The 15,949-nt window shown below is 61.1% G+C and overlaps 1 protein-coding gene across 5 annotated transcripts; it reads right to left on the bottom strand.

Moving 5' to 3' along the window:
* Window positions 1–713: 713 nt before the first annotated feature.
* On the bottom strand, window positions 714–11,804 carry WDR18 (WD repeat domain 18). Of its 5 annotated transcripts, XM_055248463.2 has the most exons (11): window positions 11,700–11,804; window positions 10,195–11,598; window positions 8,780–8,890; window positions 5,106–5,239; window positions 4,626–4,767; window positions 3,994–4,137; window positions 3,829–3,893; window positions 3,630–3,754; window positions 3,152–3,318; window positions 1,206–1,274; window positions 714–1,050 (listed from the first exon to the last, which is right to left on the bottom strand). In XM_055248463.2, the coding sequence occupies exons 2-11, from the start codon at window positions 10,438–10,440 to the stop codon at window positions 919–921; spliced, it is 1,335 nt and encodes a 444-aa protein (XP_055104438.1). In that variant the 5' UTR covers window positions 10,441–11,598; window positions 11,700–11,804; the 3' UTR covers window positions 714–918. The 5 variants fall into 5 exon arrangements, 3 of the variants coding, with proteins under 3 accessions (XP_055104438.1, XP_063476089.1, XP_055104439.1); XR_008652040.2 differs by lacking the exons at window positions 714–1,050; window positions 11,700–11,804 and adding an exon at window positions 1,892–2,972 and having other exon boundaries at window positions 10,195–11,469; XR_010116391.1 differs by lacking the exons at window positions 714–1,050; window positions 11,700–11,804 and adding an exon at window positions 1,429–1,868 and having other exon boundaries at window positions 10,195–11,290.
* Window positions 11,805–15,949: the final 4,145 nt, after the last annotated feature.

Raw genomic sequence — 15,949 nt, 5'->3', positions numbered from 1 at the left:
GTCCCAGCCTGCAGTGGCCACCTCTGCTGGGTGAGGCAAGCCACCTCTGCCTGGGGAGGCCAGGGCACCTTTTGCCCAGAGAACCAGAACCACCCTGGGTTCACCCTTGGGCGGCTCTGGCTGGGCCCTGGGGAAGCCAGCAGGGACCCCAAGGCACCCGAAGGACACACTGGGAGGAGCCTGTGCTCCAAGGCCCCACCCACACCAGCTCCCTCCTCCTGCCTGGTCCTGAGCCCTGGGTTTCCACAGGGACCAGGGACCCCCGAAACCCTCCCTGAGAGCTGGGTCCTGCACCCGGGGAAACCCCTCAACCCTGGCGGCTGTGTCCACCCCCAAACGTCCCCAGGCCCGTCTCTCTACACCAAGCCACCTCCCTCAGGGACCCCACAGGGCTGTCTCCACTTAGACCCCCTGCATAGCAGACCGGAGGGGCCTGGCTTCCTGGTTCGTTCCTCAACCCCACCGCCCCAGCCCAGTGCCTTCTCGGGAGGGGGGCCATGCAAAGGCCCTCGGGCAATAGAGCAGAGTCAGAACTACAGGTGCTCGGGGCTCCATCGTAAAGCGCCCGTGAGGCCTAGCTTGCTGAAGGCCTCCACCTCCGGACGGAGGGTGCTGAGTGGGCTGGGGTCGGAGCTGGGCCGAGCAGCAGAGTGGAGTGTGCTGCACCCAGCTCCAGGCCACACCCAGACACAAAGAGGCCGGAGAGGAGGAGGTTTTATCCTCTTTTGTTAAAAACAACTAGCACCAATGTGACGCGTGCCACGAGACACCAAGACCGCCCAGTCACAGACGAAAAACCTGAACACGACACAGAACTGAGAGTCCAGGCCTGGGCTGGTGGGGGCCACGCCCGCGGGCTCTGGTCACTGGGAGGCGTGAGGCTCAGGCCTAGGCGCCTCGGGCCGGGGTCTCCGGGCCTCACTTGGCCGGCCGCGTGATGAAGCGCGTGGAGAAGTCGAACAGGTCCCGATTGATCTTGCGCAGATTGCGCACCTCGTCCTCCAGCTCCGTCACACGGACGCGCAGCTGGTCCTGGCCACCGAGCACGCTCTGTGGGAGAAGTGGGGGTCAGAGGGCGGAAGTGGCCTGGGGTGTGCTGGGGGGGGCCACTCACCCCCACTGGCCAGGACTGACCCCCGCCTCAGGCCCCGCCCAGCCCGAGGCCACCCTTCCCGAGGCCCCGCCCTTCCCGAGGCCCCGCCCACCTTCTCCATGGTGCTGCCCAGGACGGCCTGCAGCTGCTCCGTGCGGTCCAGGTAGCTGGGCTCCGAGCCCTACAATACAGGGAGCCACGTGACCTCGGGGCACGTCCTGTCACACACCACACGCTGCCCATCCCACCCCCGATAGTGTGGGCAGCCACTCGGCCAGGGAGGGGCCACCGTGATGCCCACAGACAGAAGGGGAGACTGAGACAGGGGCGTTCACCTCCCTCCAGCCTGCAGATGACAACCCTGACCCTGGCCATGCAGTCACCACCCAGCGCCTCAGGTCCTCCACGACTGCACCCAAGGATGTGGCTGGGGATGGGGGTGCAGATGGCCACACCACAGACAGGGGGCCTGCGCCAGACCTGGAAGGACCCACAAGCCCAGGGAAGGCTCTGGGACACAAGGCCGGGCGAGGGCCTCACGGACAGTGAGCACCTCCAGCAATGGGGAGAGCCCGGCCGGCCCAGTTTAAGGCCACTGCCCTGTACAGACGGACCAGTTACATGGAGGGACGCTGCTGGGGGATCAGAGGTCGGAAACCCGCCTCCTGGATGAAGCACCTGTGGGAAAGGCCGACACTCCAGTGTCAGCTGGATTGCAACAAGGGTCACAGAGGACTGGCAGCTGTCGCGGGAGGAAGGGAGCCAGGTGGGGCGGCTAGGGAAAGGTGGCGGCATTACCGGAGGGCGTGGCCTGGCCCCCTCCGGAATCCCACCGTGGCCAGCTGGGTGGGGTTCTGGGGAGGGCGCTTGGCTGGGCAGGAACCGTGAGAGCCGCGGCTGCCCTGGGAGGAGGCAGTGGCTGGGCAGGCGCCCTAGTGTGGAGCTGGCTCTGTGCCGCTGGAGGCGTTTTCACTCCGAAGGTTCTGGCACTTTCTGAACAAAAAGGCTTGCCCCTCATCCTTGCGCCCATGCTGTTAGCAGTCAGTCCAGCCTGTGCTCCTGGCCTCCTTGCGGTCTGAGGGGCCTGCGGATGCCCAGACGGTGGGGGTCCCTTGCCTGCCCGCTCCGAGCCCACTGGTAGATGTGGGAAGACAGAGCATCACTCCATCAGGCAGCGCGGACAAGGGAGATAACAGCATCTCCTGGTGCAGGGCCTGTCAGGCCGTCGGCTGTCGGACACCCTCCAGATAAAAAAATCAATCTGTACTCAGGTAAGAAGAGGGCGCGCGGGGAGAAGTGCCAAGCGCCAGAGCCCAGCGAGGGACACAGACAGTGACGTGAGACACCAAGGACGCAGGCAGCTCACTGAAGGTCGGGGAATGGGGCGGAAACACGCTGGGAAGCCTCCCCAGGCCCAAGGACCCCCAGCCCCCACCCCAGCCCAGCCCAGCCAACCACACGGGCTTCTATGAGGGTCCTGGGGCTGGGGTGGGAAGTGTTCTGGAAGTCACTCTATCCTCAGAAGGTACGGGAGCCCACCCTAGTACCTGCACAGAGCGAGGGTCGGTGCTGAGCTGCAGGGAGTGAGGGCGTGACTGTGACCAGGCCGAGAGGCTGCCCCCAGCTCACATAGGAGCCACCTGCAGCCACCAGGGCCCCACCTGCTCCCTGCCCCCACGGCTGCTCCTGCACCTTCGGCAGCCCAGACATGAACCTTTTGGCCCTCACAGCCCAAAATATGGGGCATCGGCCCTTTGCAGAAAGACCTGACCGTCGTCGGATCTCCAGCGGCAGGAAGGCTGGTGTGTGGGGCGCGCAGCTCGGCCCTGCTGGCCGGGGGGCGAGGGGTGGTTAACTTCTCGGAGCCTCTGGGTCCACACTGAGAGTGGGCAGAGGCCCCACTGAACATCACCATCCCACTCACAGGATGCGCCCTCCAGTGCCGGGCTTGCGGGGAACCGCCGCACGGGCGCCAGGACCAATGGAGCGAAGGAGCCCAGGGCCCGCAGGGTCTTCCGCGACAAAAGGGCAGTGGGGGTTCCCTGCTGGGGGCCGTACCTGCTGGTGGAGGCCCAGGCGCAGGGTGAGGCCCCCGTGGCGCGGATCGTCCCCGTGCTCGGCGCCCAGCAGGTGCTTGTTGAAGTGGGGCAGCGGCAGGCTGGGCCTGAAGTCTGAGCTCAGCATGCTGACGGGCGCCAGCAGGATGGTGGCGTTGGTGACTGGGCCTGGGGGGCGCGGAGGTCAGGCCCCGCCCCACAGCACGCTAGGTTTCGCCTCATCCAGGGCAGTCCCCGCCCCCAGCCAGTCCCCGCCCCATCCCAGCCAAGCCCCGCCCCGTCCCAGCCAGGCCCCGCCCCATCCCAGCCAGGCCCACAGCCAGTCCCCACCCCACCGCAAGCCAGTCCCCGCCCCCAGCCAGGCCCCGCCCCCAGCCCAGCCAAGCCCGGAGCTCCTGGTGGCTTTTTCCCTTGGATCCCCACGCCTTGCCTCCCCGCACCCTGCGCGCTGGCCGCGGGCTGAGCAGAGGCACGCCCACCTTTGAGGGCCACGGTCCGGATGCACTGCTTGCTCTGCACGTCCCAGAGGCGCACGGTCTCGTCGTGGGAGCCTGACAGCAGCACGCTGCCGTCAGTGGACACCGACAGGCAGGTCACCTGGTTCCTGGACGGACAGACGGGGGTCAGGCACCAGACAGGACGTGCCCGGGAGCCCCCGCCCCGTTCCCACGTCCCCACCTGTGCCCTTTGAAGACCTTCCCGGCGTCCTGCTCTGGCTGGAAACTCCTCTCCCTCTGTCCAGGCTGTGAAGGCCGAGACGGGTGTGAGCCGCAGGCCCGATGCCCGCAGCCCCGATGCCCTCCGCCCCAGGGCAGGGTGCAGCCCACAGACCGCGGCACTCACCCAGGAGAAGAGGTCGACCTGGAAGATGGAGCCCTCACTGCCCCCGCAGAACATGTGGTGCTCAGCCAGGTCCATGGTCACCGCCATGATGGACACGTCAAAGAGGACGGAGAGAAGGAGCTCCCCCGAGGAGACCTCCCACAGCTGCGGGCGGGCAAAGGTCGTGGGGCTCAGCCCGGCGCGGGGGAACCCGAGGACCCCGTGGGAACAGGGGCACCAGGGAGGTCAGGCGTCGGCTGTCCTCTGGCCCTAGGGCTTGGGACTTTGGGTGAAAGCCGTCACCATGTGGGTCTTCGGGGCCAGGGGACACGGCCTGTGCTGAAATGGAGCTTGGTCTCTGGCCGATGACCCCTGGGTCTCCCTCGCAGGACCACCGGCCACGACTCAAGCATAGCCATGCCCTCCGATTCCCCAGGCTTGGCCAGGGAGCCGGGCCAGAAACAGTGAATGAGTGGGAATTTCCAAGCTGGCAGACCTCCCTGGACATCCTTGGGCTCAGAGCAGCAGGGGATTAAAAGCCGTCTGGAGTCCTGACAGCAGGGAGGGGGAGGAGGCGATTCCTGCATTCCTGGCTGAGGACCTGTGGCTGCAGGGCTCCGCTCATGCACCGTGGTGGGGTGGGGGCGGCGTACCTTCACCGTCTGGTCCAGTGAGGAGGTGGCCACCCGGGCCAGGGGGCCCCCAAAGCCGCAGTGCAGGTCCGTGATGGGGAGCGTGTGGTGAGACCAGACGTGCCGGGGCGCCGGGATCCTGGAGGGGTCGGCCTGCAGCACACTGAGCGGAGTGGGGCGGGTGCTCAGCAGGCAGGGAGGGGAGAGAACAGGGCAGTCCACGCCTCCAGCACCCACCTCACGCACACACCTGCCTCCACTCAGCAGCCTGGCCTGCCTCACCTGAGTAAACTCAAGGCGGCGGGGGGGGGGGGGGGCCACGGTCCCCAGGACAAACCTGACCCCAAAGTGGGCATCCAGGACCCCTGGGATGATCATTCCATCCTCTGCACTCCAGTCCCCAAGAGAGAAGCCCCTTCCGGCCAGGGGCCTTGGCGCCTCCTCTCCCCGCCTGAGCCTGGGTGCAGGTCTAGATGCAGGCCTGGGTGCACAAGGCGCTACCTGCAGAGGCTCCAAGCCAGCACCAGGCAGTCCTTGCCCCCCGAGATGAAGTGGCTGCTGTCCCCTGTGAACTGAAGGCAGGAGACGTCCTGGTAGTGTCGACTCAGGATGACCAGAAGGTTCCCGGTGGAGACCTGTGAGGGGCAGAGGGTATCCAGGTGAGGGGAGGAAAGGGGGGCCGCAGCCCCAGGAGCCCATCACCGCACGGCCACAGCCACACTGTCGCCCCCTGCCTGCCCTGCCCCAGGACTGCGGGGCGACCCTGCCAGGGCAGGGGCCAGCAGGGACAGCGGGGCCTCGTCGCACCCCTGCCTGGGCTGGGTGGGCACCTGTTCCCGCCTCGTCCCCACCTGCGTGACGGCCCAGGAAGGGGGCAAGTTTCCTGCCCTTCCCTGCTGCCTCAGGGGGGTGCCAGTCCCCTGTGAGCCTGACCCCAGGGAAGGCACAGGCTTCCTGTGTGGGCCCCGTAGGAACGGCTGCATTCAGGACCTGCAGGCGGCTCCCACCATTCAGCGGGAAGTCGCTTCTGGGCAGGCGGTGGTGGCCTGACCGGGGGTGGGGCAGCTTGAGCTCCAGCAGAAAGCCAGGCAGCTCCGTCTGAGGAAGAGGACAGGAAGCCCCTTCCAGGATGCCTGGCAAGGGCTGAGATGCTCTGGTGCGGGCTGTGGGTTGAATCGTGTGTTTCCCCCCAAAAGCATGTTAAAGTCCTGACCCGGGACCTGCGAATGGCCCCATTTAGACGCAGTGTCTCTGCACATATAATAAGTTAAGATGAGGTGGTCCTGGAGCGGGGGCCTCCATCCAGTGTGTCCCGGTTGGAGGCTGAGAGAAGTGCAAACACACAGGGGCTCCACGTGACAGCGGTGGCAGCAGAGGCAGGGGAGAGTCACCCACAAGCCAAGGGCGCCAAGGGGCGCCGGTCACCACCGGAGAGGTGGGAAGGCTCTTCCCGAGGCCTCCAGGGCCAGCGTGGCCCTGCAGACACCTTGATTTCGGACATCTGGCCTCCAGGATGGGGGCCGAGTTTCTGTTGTCGAAAGTCCCTGTGCATCGTGCTTTGTTGGGGCAGGCAGAGCCTGCTGAGCCGAGATCTGACAGGCCATGCCCTCTCTGGGCCTCGCTTTCCTCACATGCAAAACCCAGGGTGGCTGGGAAGGGTTAAATGGCATGAGATGAAGCAGGGTCCAGGTCAGCCCCAAACCACAAAGGGCGGCTCCGGTGACCACCAATGCCCGGGGACGGGACAGACAGGGCAGCATCAGAGCATCGGTGCCTCCTGGGAGGTCCCTATCCCTGTGGCATGGGAGGGGCGGACCAGCTCCCACCCCACAGCCCCAGTTCTCAGGTTTCCAGCCCACTCCTGACTCACCACTCATGTGCCTGTCACCCACACAGAGAACAGTTGGACGATTTCAACCGTGGCAGGGGGGTACAGCGGAGGCAGTCCTGGCCTGAGCTCCAGCTATGTGGGGCACCCCCTTGTGGTCACAGCTCACGCCGGTCAGAAACTCTCCAGGAGGGCCAGCCACAGTGGCTCACCCCTGTCATCCCAACACTTTGGGAGGCTGAGGAGGGCGGATCAACTGAGGCCAGGAGTTCGAAAGCAGCCTGGCCAACATGGCAAAACTCCGTCTCTAATAAGAATACAAAAATTAGCCAGGCATGGTGGCGGGTGCCTCTAATCCCAGCTACTCGGGAGGCTGAGGCAGGAGAATCACTTGAACCTGGGAGCCCGAGGTTGCAGTGATCTGAGATCGAGCCACTGCACTCCAGCCTGTGCAACAGAGCGAGACTTCATCTCAAAAACAAAAGCAAAAAACAAAACAAAACAAAAACTGGAGGAGGCTAGGGGAGCAGGGGTCTGGCAGTGGGTACCACCCAGCACACTGACCTGAAGCAAGAACAGGAAGGGGTCCCGCCTAAGACATCCCCCATGGGGTGATGACACATTTAATTCCTACCCACATGCCCCTCTGCACCAGACTGACAGCAACCAGGGCCAGGAGGTCTATCGTTAGGGGTGACTCGTGAGCTACTGCCTCCCTGCCTCAGTTTCCCTCTCAGCAACAGCATCCTAGTTTCAAAATCATGGACTGAGACTTAAAAGCCTTGGGATCCCAGGCATGGTGGCGCATGCCTATAATCCCAGCTACCTGGGAGGATCGCTTGAGCTCAGGAGTTCAAGACCAGCTACAGCAATGTAGTGAGACCCCATCTCAAAAATAAGTTTAAAAATTAAATACATACACACGTGTCCTGAGGGTGAGATAATGATGCCTCCTGTCATTCCTGTGCTCCCCGTCCTGCCCCCTCTTTTTTTTGGAGACAAGGTCTTGCTCTGTCACCCAGGCTGGAGTGCAGTGGTACAATCTCATCTCACTGCAACCTCCGCCTCTCGGATTCAAGTGATTCTCACGCCTCAGCTTCCCAAAAAGCTGGGATTATAGGTGTATGCCACCATGCCCAGCTAATTTTTGTATTTTTTGCAGACATGGGTTTTCACCATGTTACCCAGGCTAGTCTTGAACTCCTGGCCTCAAGTGATCTGCCCGTCTCTGCCTCCCAAAGTGCTGGGATTCCAGGCATGAGCCACCATGCCCATACCCTGGTGGCCTTTTTATCTCTCAGAGAATGCTCATGGCCACCCAGCCCTCTCAGTTCTCTGAGCAGCCCACTGGGGGAGGCAAGGACAAGGTCAGGAAGGGCAGAAACATGGTTACCTTTGGGTCTTCTGGCCCCAAATCTTGTACTGTCTGCTCTGCTCTATGTGGGGTTGAGGGCAGGTCTCCCCCGAAATATAATGGACCATTTATCTCACGCCGCAGCTACGATATGGGCCAAACTCGAAGAGGCCTGACTTTGTGAATGAAGTCTTCCTGGCACATCTCTGCACCCACTCACTCACACATCATCCAGGGCTGCTTCCCCTAACCAGGGCAGAGCTGAGAAGCTGACCTAAATGCAAAGCCTGAACAGTTCACTCTGTCTCACAGCGACAGCATGGCAGGATCCGGGCTGTAAGCGTGTCTAGGAGTTGCTGTCACCTGGTTGCTCCAGCAGTAAGAAAAAGGAGGCATTGGCCGGGCGCGGTGGCTCACGCCTGTAATCCCAGTATTTTGGGGGGCCAAGGTGGGTGGATCACCTGAGGTCAGGAGTTCGAGACCAGCCTGACCAACATTGTGAAGCCCCGTCTCTACTAAATACAAACAAATTAGCCAAGTGTGGTGGTGGGCGCCTGGAATCCCAGCTACTCAGGAGGCTGAGGCAGGAGGATTGCTTGAACCTGGGAGGTGGAGGTTGCATTGATTACCGGCATGAGCCACTGTGCCCGGCCGCCCTTTATAACTTTCAAGTCACAAGTGCCAGGTGCTGCCCCCTGCGTGGAAGAGATGCCCGCTAGCCCTGGAAGATGCTGCGGTGTGTGAGTGCTGGGGACTGGGCTGCACTGGGCTCTATCCAAGCACTCAAGGCAGGATTAGGGCTGCTTTGGGATTCCCAAGAGTCTCGAGGGGACCTGGAGAAAGGAGGCAGCAGGGTGAGGCTTAGGCTATAACCCCTGAGCAGTCACCCATCCCAGGGCCCCAGGTCGCATGGTCGTTCCCTAGTGAGCTGCAGGCGAGGCTCAGCAGGGCTGAGATGTCCCGTGGGAAAGCCTCATGCTTTGCTCCTCTTACCTCCCACAGATGGATGCTTTCTGCAACTCCTGCCAGGACGTAGAGACCGTTGGGTGACGTGGTCAGACAGGTGACAGGCCCGGGGCACATGATCTTCTGCTGGAGCTGGTCCTAAGGATGCACAGTCAGCCTCGTGAGCCCCGCGCAGGACACGGGAGCTCCTACAGCAGTGGAGGGCGAGGGGCGGGGACGCCTGGGCAATGGCTTAGTCAGAGCACCAGGAAGAGGAGTTGGGAGCAGGGTGGTTTGAGCAAATGCATGGTCCGGCGAGGAAGTGTTCGCCCCTGCAAGAGGCTTTGAGGCTGGAGGTGGTAGATGTGAGGCTGGTGCTTCCTCTGAGGGTCAGAGGGGCCCTGGGTGGGAGGAGCACAGGAACAGAACAGAGGATCTAGAAGGACACTGGGGCCCAAGAGCCCAGTAGGCTTGTGCCCTAATCCTTCTATCCATAATGTCCAACCTAAGACCCCAAGCCTCAGCTTCCTCCTCTCTAAAATGGGAAAACTCAGCCGGGTGTGGTGGCTCACGGCTGTAATCCCTTTGGGAGGCTGAGGTGGGCGGATGATTTGAGGTCAGGAGTTCGAGACCAGCCTGGCCAGCATGGTGAAACCCTGCATCTACAAAAAATACAAAAGTGAGCCGGGTGTGGTGGTTGGTGCGGGCCTGTAGTCGCAGCTACTCAGGAGGCTGAGGTCCGAGAATCGCTTAAACCCTGGGGGCGGAGGCTGCAGTGAGCCGAGATCGCACCACTGCACTCCAGCCTAGGCGATAGAGTGAGACCCTGTCTCAAAAATTAAATAAAATGGGAGAAATGTATGAGTTGTGCATGGACTCCGTCAGGCAATGCCGGAGCACGGAGCCAGTCCCAAGACATCTCAGCGGGCACACGGGGGAAGCGAGTAGCTTCAGGGACTGGCTGCATTTTGGGCTTGGGGGTAGAGGGGAAACTGTGGGCGACGGTGAGTATCTGTTGCTTTATTGGAGGGATAAACGTATGAGTTTCCTGCGCCACCCCTTCATGGCAGACTCCCCCAGACCTTGGTCCTTCTCCCTTTTCCTCCAGAACCACAACATCCACAGAGCTCATAGGCCCCTTTTAATCAAATTTCGCGCTCCAAGAACTCGTGCATGCGCAATTGCCCCAAGGGACCCCCCGGAGCGTCTCCATTTCCCCCACTGCCCCCACCGCAGCCCAGGCCTGAGCCCCGCGCGTGCGCAAAGAGGCCTGACAGGTTGCACGTATCTCCCCAACGCCCCCAGACCCGCGCATGCGCAGAGCGTCCGAATGTAGACCACCTGCCCCCCACGCCAATTCCGACTCGGTGCACGCGGCCCCCACTAACCCATCCCTCGACTTTAGCCTCGGGCGCCCCGTGACCCCCGCAGCCGAGCCCAGCAGCAAGCCCGCACCGCCGCACCTTCCGCTGCAGCTCCCAGGCGCTGATGTAGTTCTTGCCCAGCTGCGCCGCCAGCAGATACTCGCCATTGAGCAGCGCCAGGCCGCGGGGTCCCGCCTGGCCGCCGCGGTAGGTGAGCAGGTTGGCGCCCGAGTGAAGTTCCCACACGATGCAGCTCCACATCGGGGCCGCAGAGTCCGTACACACGGCCACCTCCATGGGCGCCGCCATCTTGCTTTCCCCGCCGCCCCGGACGTGCGTCATCATCAGCGAGACGCGGACGACTGCGCCACGCGGGCCAGAGCGGCGGCCCTGCGGCCCCAGCGGGTGGCCGACCTGCGCATGCGCCCGTGCCTCGGAGTGGGGCGGGGCTTCCTTGTGAAATGGGGTTTCCTGCTTACCTGAGACTCGAGGGTCGCGCGGCCTGCTTAGAGATCTGGGGAGGCGACTTCTTCCAAGGCCCAGGGTCTCCGGCGATCAGTTAGAGCTATAGAGCCGGGGTACCTGACTTGGCCTTTTCCTCCTGGGCATTTTTGGCCAAGTGACTCAACCTCTTGGATTCATTTATTTTTAAATGTTCAAATAGTAAAGTTCCGACGTCACAGGCCTAAATGACACATTGCACCTAAAAGAGCGCACACCCAGCAACATGGCTAGTTGGCGATGAATACATTGGAATTCACTGCTTCCTTATTTATTTAGTTTTGTAGAGCCAGGCTCTCGCTGTCTTGCCCAGGCTGGCCTCGAACTCCTGAGCTCAAGTGATCCTCCCCGCTCGGCCTCCCAAAGTGCTGGGATTACAGGCGTGAGCCACCGTGCCCGGCCCAGTGTTTCCTTATTGGTCGACATCTGCCTCCCCCTTGACCCCTCTTTAGGGGCCTCAGCATCTAAATTATTAGTCGGATAACTCGGTGTAGGTCAAACAAGTCGCCAGTTCTGTCCGAGCCAAGCAGAGTCTAACCTTATGTCACGGCTGCCCGTCACGGGCCATGTCTGAAAACAGCATTCAAAAAAAAAGTCCGGGCGCTTTGGCTCAGGTCTGTAATCTCAGCACTTTGGGAGGCCGAGGTGGGTGGATTACCTGAGATCAGGAGTTCGAGACTAGCCTGGCCAACATGGCGAAAACCCGTCTTTAGAAAAAGTACAAAAAGCCGGGCGTGGTGGGAGGCTGAGGCAGGAGAATCGCTTGAACCCGGGAGGCGGAGGTTTCAGTGAGCTGAGATCCCGCCACTGCACTCCAGCCTGGGCGAATGAGACTCTGTCTCAAAGAAAAAAAAATTAAATATTATTTATTTATACTAAATATATATCTAGTAGAGATGGGTGGGGGTCTCACTGTGTTGCTCAGGCTGGTCTCCAACACCTGGGCTCAAGCCTTGGCCTCTTAAACTGCTGGGATTACAGGCTTCAGCTACAACGTCTGGCCTAAAAACAGTATGTTTTAAAATGTGCAATTAGTTGCCAACGCCTTAAAAAGGGAGCATTCGTTTAAAAGACTGGATTTCCGCCCTGGGGTTGTAGCTGACCTGGGTCGTGTACCTTCGAGCAGCAAGAGGCAAGGGCTGGAGGCTGGATGCGGGGGTGCGGTCCCCGGAGGCGGTGCGACTCCCGGCCCGCGGCTCCCGGCGGAGGGCACGGCCGGGGCAGGAGGTTGGTGCCAGAGCGTGCGGCGCCGCAGCTCCGCTGGCCGCCAGGTGGCAGGCGCGAGCTACCGACCCGGGGCCCAGGCCAGAGGGGGGGCGGCCCCGGGGACCCGCCTGGTCGGCAGGAGGGGCCGTTTGAGCGGGGAGCCAACGACCCCCAGAGAACCGTGTGCCGGGCAGGCCCGTGCGAAAGCCCTGGGGCAGGACCACGGAGCGGAGCGGGGCCGGGCCGTGCAGGTCCTTGTGAGCGAGGCCTGGATTTCATTTTGTCTTGGAAGGGACGGAGGGAGGAAGTCCAATCCAAGGACCTGCTGTGCCTCCAGAGTTTCCTCCAACCTCATTTTTATTTTCTTTATTTTGCGACAGTCTTGCTCTGTGGCCCAGGTTGGAGTGCAGTGGCGTGATCTCGGCTCACTGCTACCTCTGCCTCCCTGGTTCAAGCGATTCTCCTGTCTCAGCCTCCCCAGTAGCTGGGATTACAGGCGTGCGCCACCACGCCCAGCTAAGTTTTGTATTTTTAGTAGAGATGGAGTTTCACCATGTTGGCCAGGCTGGTCTCGAACTCCTGACCTCAGGTGATCCGCCCGCCTCGGCCTCCCAAAGTGCTTGGATTACAGGCGTCAGCTACTGAGGCTGGCCTCCAACATTATTTAAAAAACATTATTTAAAAAAATCGGCGGGGCATGGTGGCTCACACCTGTAATCCCAGCACTTTGGGAGACCGAGGTGGGTGGATCACGAGATCAAGATCATCCTGGATAACAAGGTGAAACCCGTCTCTACTAAAAATACGAAAATTAGCTGGGCGTGGCAGTGCATGCCTGTAATCCCAGCTACTCGGGAGGCTGAGGCAGGAGAATCATGCAATCATGGCTCACTGTAGGCTCAAATTCCTGGGCTCAAGCCTTCCTCCCACCTCAGCTTCCCGAGTAGCTGGAACCACACTCAACTAATTTTGTGCTTTTGTTTTTTTGCAGAGATAGGGTCTTGCTTTGTTGCCCCAGGCTGGTCTTAAACTCCCAGGCTCAGATGATGCTCTTGCCTCGGCCTCCCAAAGGGTTGGGATTACAGACATATGCCACTGCGCCTGGCCCTGTTTTAATTTTTACTTTATTTTTATTTTCTGTAGACAATCGGGAGAGGTGGGTCTCACTGTATTGCCCAGGCTGGTCTTTTTTTTGAGATGGAATTTTACTCTGTTGCCCAGGCTGGAGTTCAGTGGCGTGATCTCAGCTCACTTTGACCTCTGCCTCCTGGGTTCAAGTGATTTTCCTGCCTCAGCCTCCTGAGCTAGCTGGCATTGCAGGTGTTCACCACCATGCCCAGCTAATTTTTGTATTTTCAGTAGAGATGGGGTTTCACCTTGTTGGCCAGGCTGGTCTCAAACTCCTGACCTCAGGTGATCCACCTGCCTCAGCCTCCGAAAGTGCTGGGATTACAGGCGTGAGCCACTGCACCTGGACTTTTTTTCATTTTTCTTTTTCTTTTTTTCTTTTTTCTTTTTGAAATGGAGTCTTCCTCTTGTTGCCCAGGCTGGAGTGCAATGGCACGATCTCAGCTCACTGCAACCTCTGCCTTCCGGTTTCCAGCGATTCTCCTGCCTCAGCCTCCCGAGTAGCTGGGACTACAGGCATGTGCCACCACGCCCGGCTAATTTATTTTGTATTTTTAGTAACAACGGGGTTTCACCATGTTGGCCAGGCTGGTCTCAAATTCCTGACCTCGTGATCTGCCCGCCTCAGCCTCCCAAAGTGCTGGGATTACAGGCGTGAGCCACCGCGCCTGGCTCATTTTTAGTTTTTCTTACAGAGTCTGGCCCTGTCACCCAGGCTGGAGTGCAGTGGCACCATCATAGCTCACTGCAGCCTCAACCTCCAGGGCTCAGGCGATCCTCCCACCTCAGCCTCCCGGGACCACAGGTGCACACCACCACGCCTGACTAACATTTTAATTTTTGTAGATGGGGCTCTCGCCGTGTTGCCCAGGCTGGTCTTGAACTCCTGGGTTGAAACCATCCTCCTTCCTCCACCTCCCAAGGTTCTGGGATTACAGGCATGAGCCACCGCCCGGCCCAGCCTGGAAGTTTTTAAATTCCTGGGTTCCAGGACACCCAGCAGACCGGGCAGGTGTGGGCTGCTGCCACAGGCAGGAGAGGGCAGGGGCAGCAGGAAGCCGATGGACTACAGTCTCCACCTTCTCACAGGCCTCCTGCTGTGGCCCAGCCCGAGCCAGGCCTTCCTCCCCTCCTCCCCTCCCTGGGGACGTGGCCAGGCCAGGCTGCAGTGTGAGGTCAGAGGTCACCCCGCCCCCAGCCTGGTTCCTGGAATGAGGACAGACCAATTGTGTTGGAGCAGGGGGACAGAAGCCACACTTTGGGGGCATCGCCAGACCACCCGGCGGCCGGATCTCGTTGGTGCCAGCTGGAGGTTGTGAAGGGGGGGTAGCCAGGAAGGGGAAACTGAGGCACAGAGACAGGAACTTTCCCCTTGGGGTGTAAGGCCCTCATTCTCCATCCCCTGCACATTTATGGAGCACCGCCTGTTTGCAGGCATTGATGAACCCAGCCAGATGCCAGTCGGCTTGGCTGCCCCGGTCCTGGCCCCACAGACCAATCCAGCAGCTCCGGCCGTCCCGCGGCAGCCCCATCATTACCTATGCCAGTGGGGAGAGCAGCAGCCGGCTCTGGTAGCCCTCTGCTTTTGGAAGCGTCTCAGCCGCTGCCTCTCCAGGCTGGGCTCTTGGCAGGCTCCGAAAATCTGCTATCAGAGGAGGGTTTGAGCTTCACCTCCGGGAGCCTCCCGCCCTCCTAGCAAGCACCTAGCAGGCGGCCCAGGGAGGCGGCTGGGCTCTGAGAGGCTAGGGGTTGGCTGGGCCCTTCCTGGGCTGGGGAGGAGGTGGGGGGCTGAGTCCGTCCCTGGCTGGGGAGGGAGGTGGGGGCCTGGGGAGGAGATGGGGGGCTGAGTCCCTCCCTGGCTAGGAAGGGGTGGAGGCTGAGTCCCCCGCTGGCTGGGGAAGAGGTGAGGGCCTGGGGAGGAGGTGGGGGGCTGAGTCCCTCCCTGGCTGGGGAGAGGTGGGGGCTGAGCCCCTCCATCCCAGGCTGGGGAACTGAGAGGTGCACCCCCTCCCTGACTCCCTGCCTCTGAGGCCCTCAGCTGCGGGTGAACAAGCAAGGCCTGACGATCCAGTTTGGGGTGGGGGCTTTCCCAGGGTTCTTCCCTTCTCTCCCTGGGGCCAGCGGGCTCCTCCAGGCAGTGAGTGGGACTCCATCCCCCCGACCCAGGGTTTAGCAGACTCATTTCTGGCTGGAGTGGAAAATGCCATTTTCCCTTCCGGGGCCTAATGTGGGTTTCGTTTCGGGAACCAACCGGCTGGGACAGATGTAGGGGCGTTGTTGGTCCCTTGCCTCCAACACAGCCCTGGGGAGGGACGTGTCCCGGCCAGCCTCAGCCAGGATGGTGTGCGGGAGGCCGGGCAGCTGAGTCTGGGCCTGTCCACCTCCGGCCACGCTGACCCTCCTCCAGTCACGTCCCCTGGGCATGGGCAATGGGAGGGTGGACAGTGGGTTGGGCGGCCCAGGAAACCCTTTCCTGGGAAAATGTTGCAATACCACTTTCTTTGGGTTTGTGGGCTAAGAACGAGAGGCCTTTTATTTTTTAATTTTTAATTAATTAATTAATTAGTTAATGTTTTTAGAGACGGAGTCTCACTCTATCACCCAGGCTGGAGTGCAGTGGCGTGATCTCGATTCACTGCAAGCTCCGCCTCTTGGGTTCATGCCATTCTCCTGCCTCAGCCTCCCCGAGTAGCTGGGACTACAGGTGCCTGCCACCACGCCCGGCTAATTTTTTGTATTTTTAGTAGAGACGGGGTTTCACCGTGTTAGCCAGGATGGTCTTGATCTCCTGACCTCGTGATCCGCCCGCCTCGGCCTCCCAAAGTGCTGGGATTACAGGTGTGAGCCACCGCGCCTGGCCTAATTAATGTTTTTAGAGATGGAGTCTTGCTCTGTCACCCAGGCTGGAGTGCAGTGGGTCGATCTCAGCTCACTGCAACCTCTGCCTCCCAGGTTCTAGCAATTCTCCTGCCTCAGCCTCCCAAGAAGCTGGGACTACAGGTGCACACCACCACGCCTG

Source organism: Symphalangus syndactylus, chromosome 17, assembly GCF_028878055.3.
Source record: "Symphalangus syndactylus isolate Jambi chromosome 17, NHGRI_mSymSyn1-v2.1_pri, whole genome shotgun sequence".
Lineage (NCBI taxonomy): Eukaryota > Metazoa > Chordata > Mammalia > Primates > Hylobatidae > Symphalangus > Symphalangus syndactylus.
This window is presented reverse-complemented; position numbering and strand designations above follow the sequence as displayed.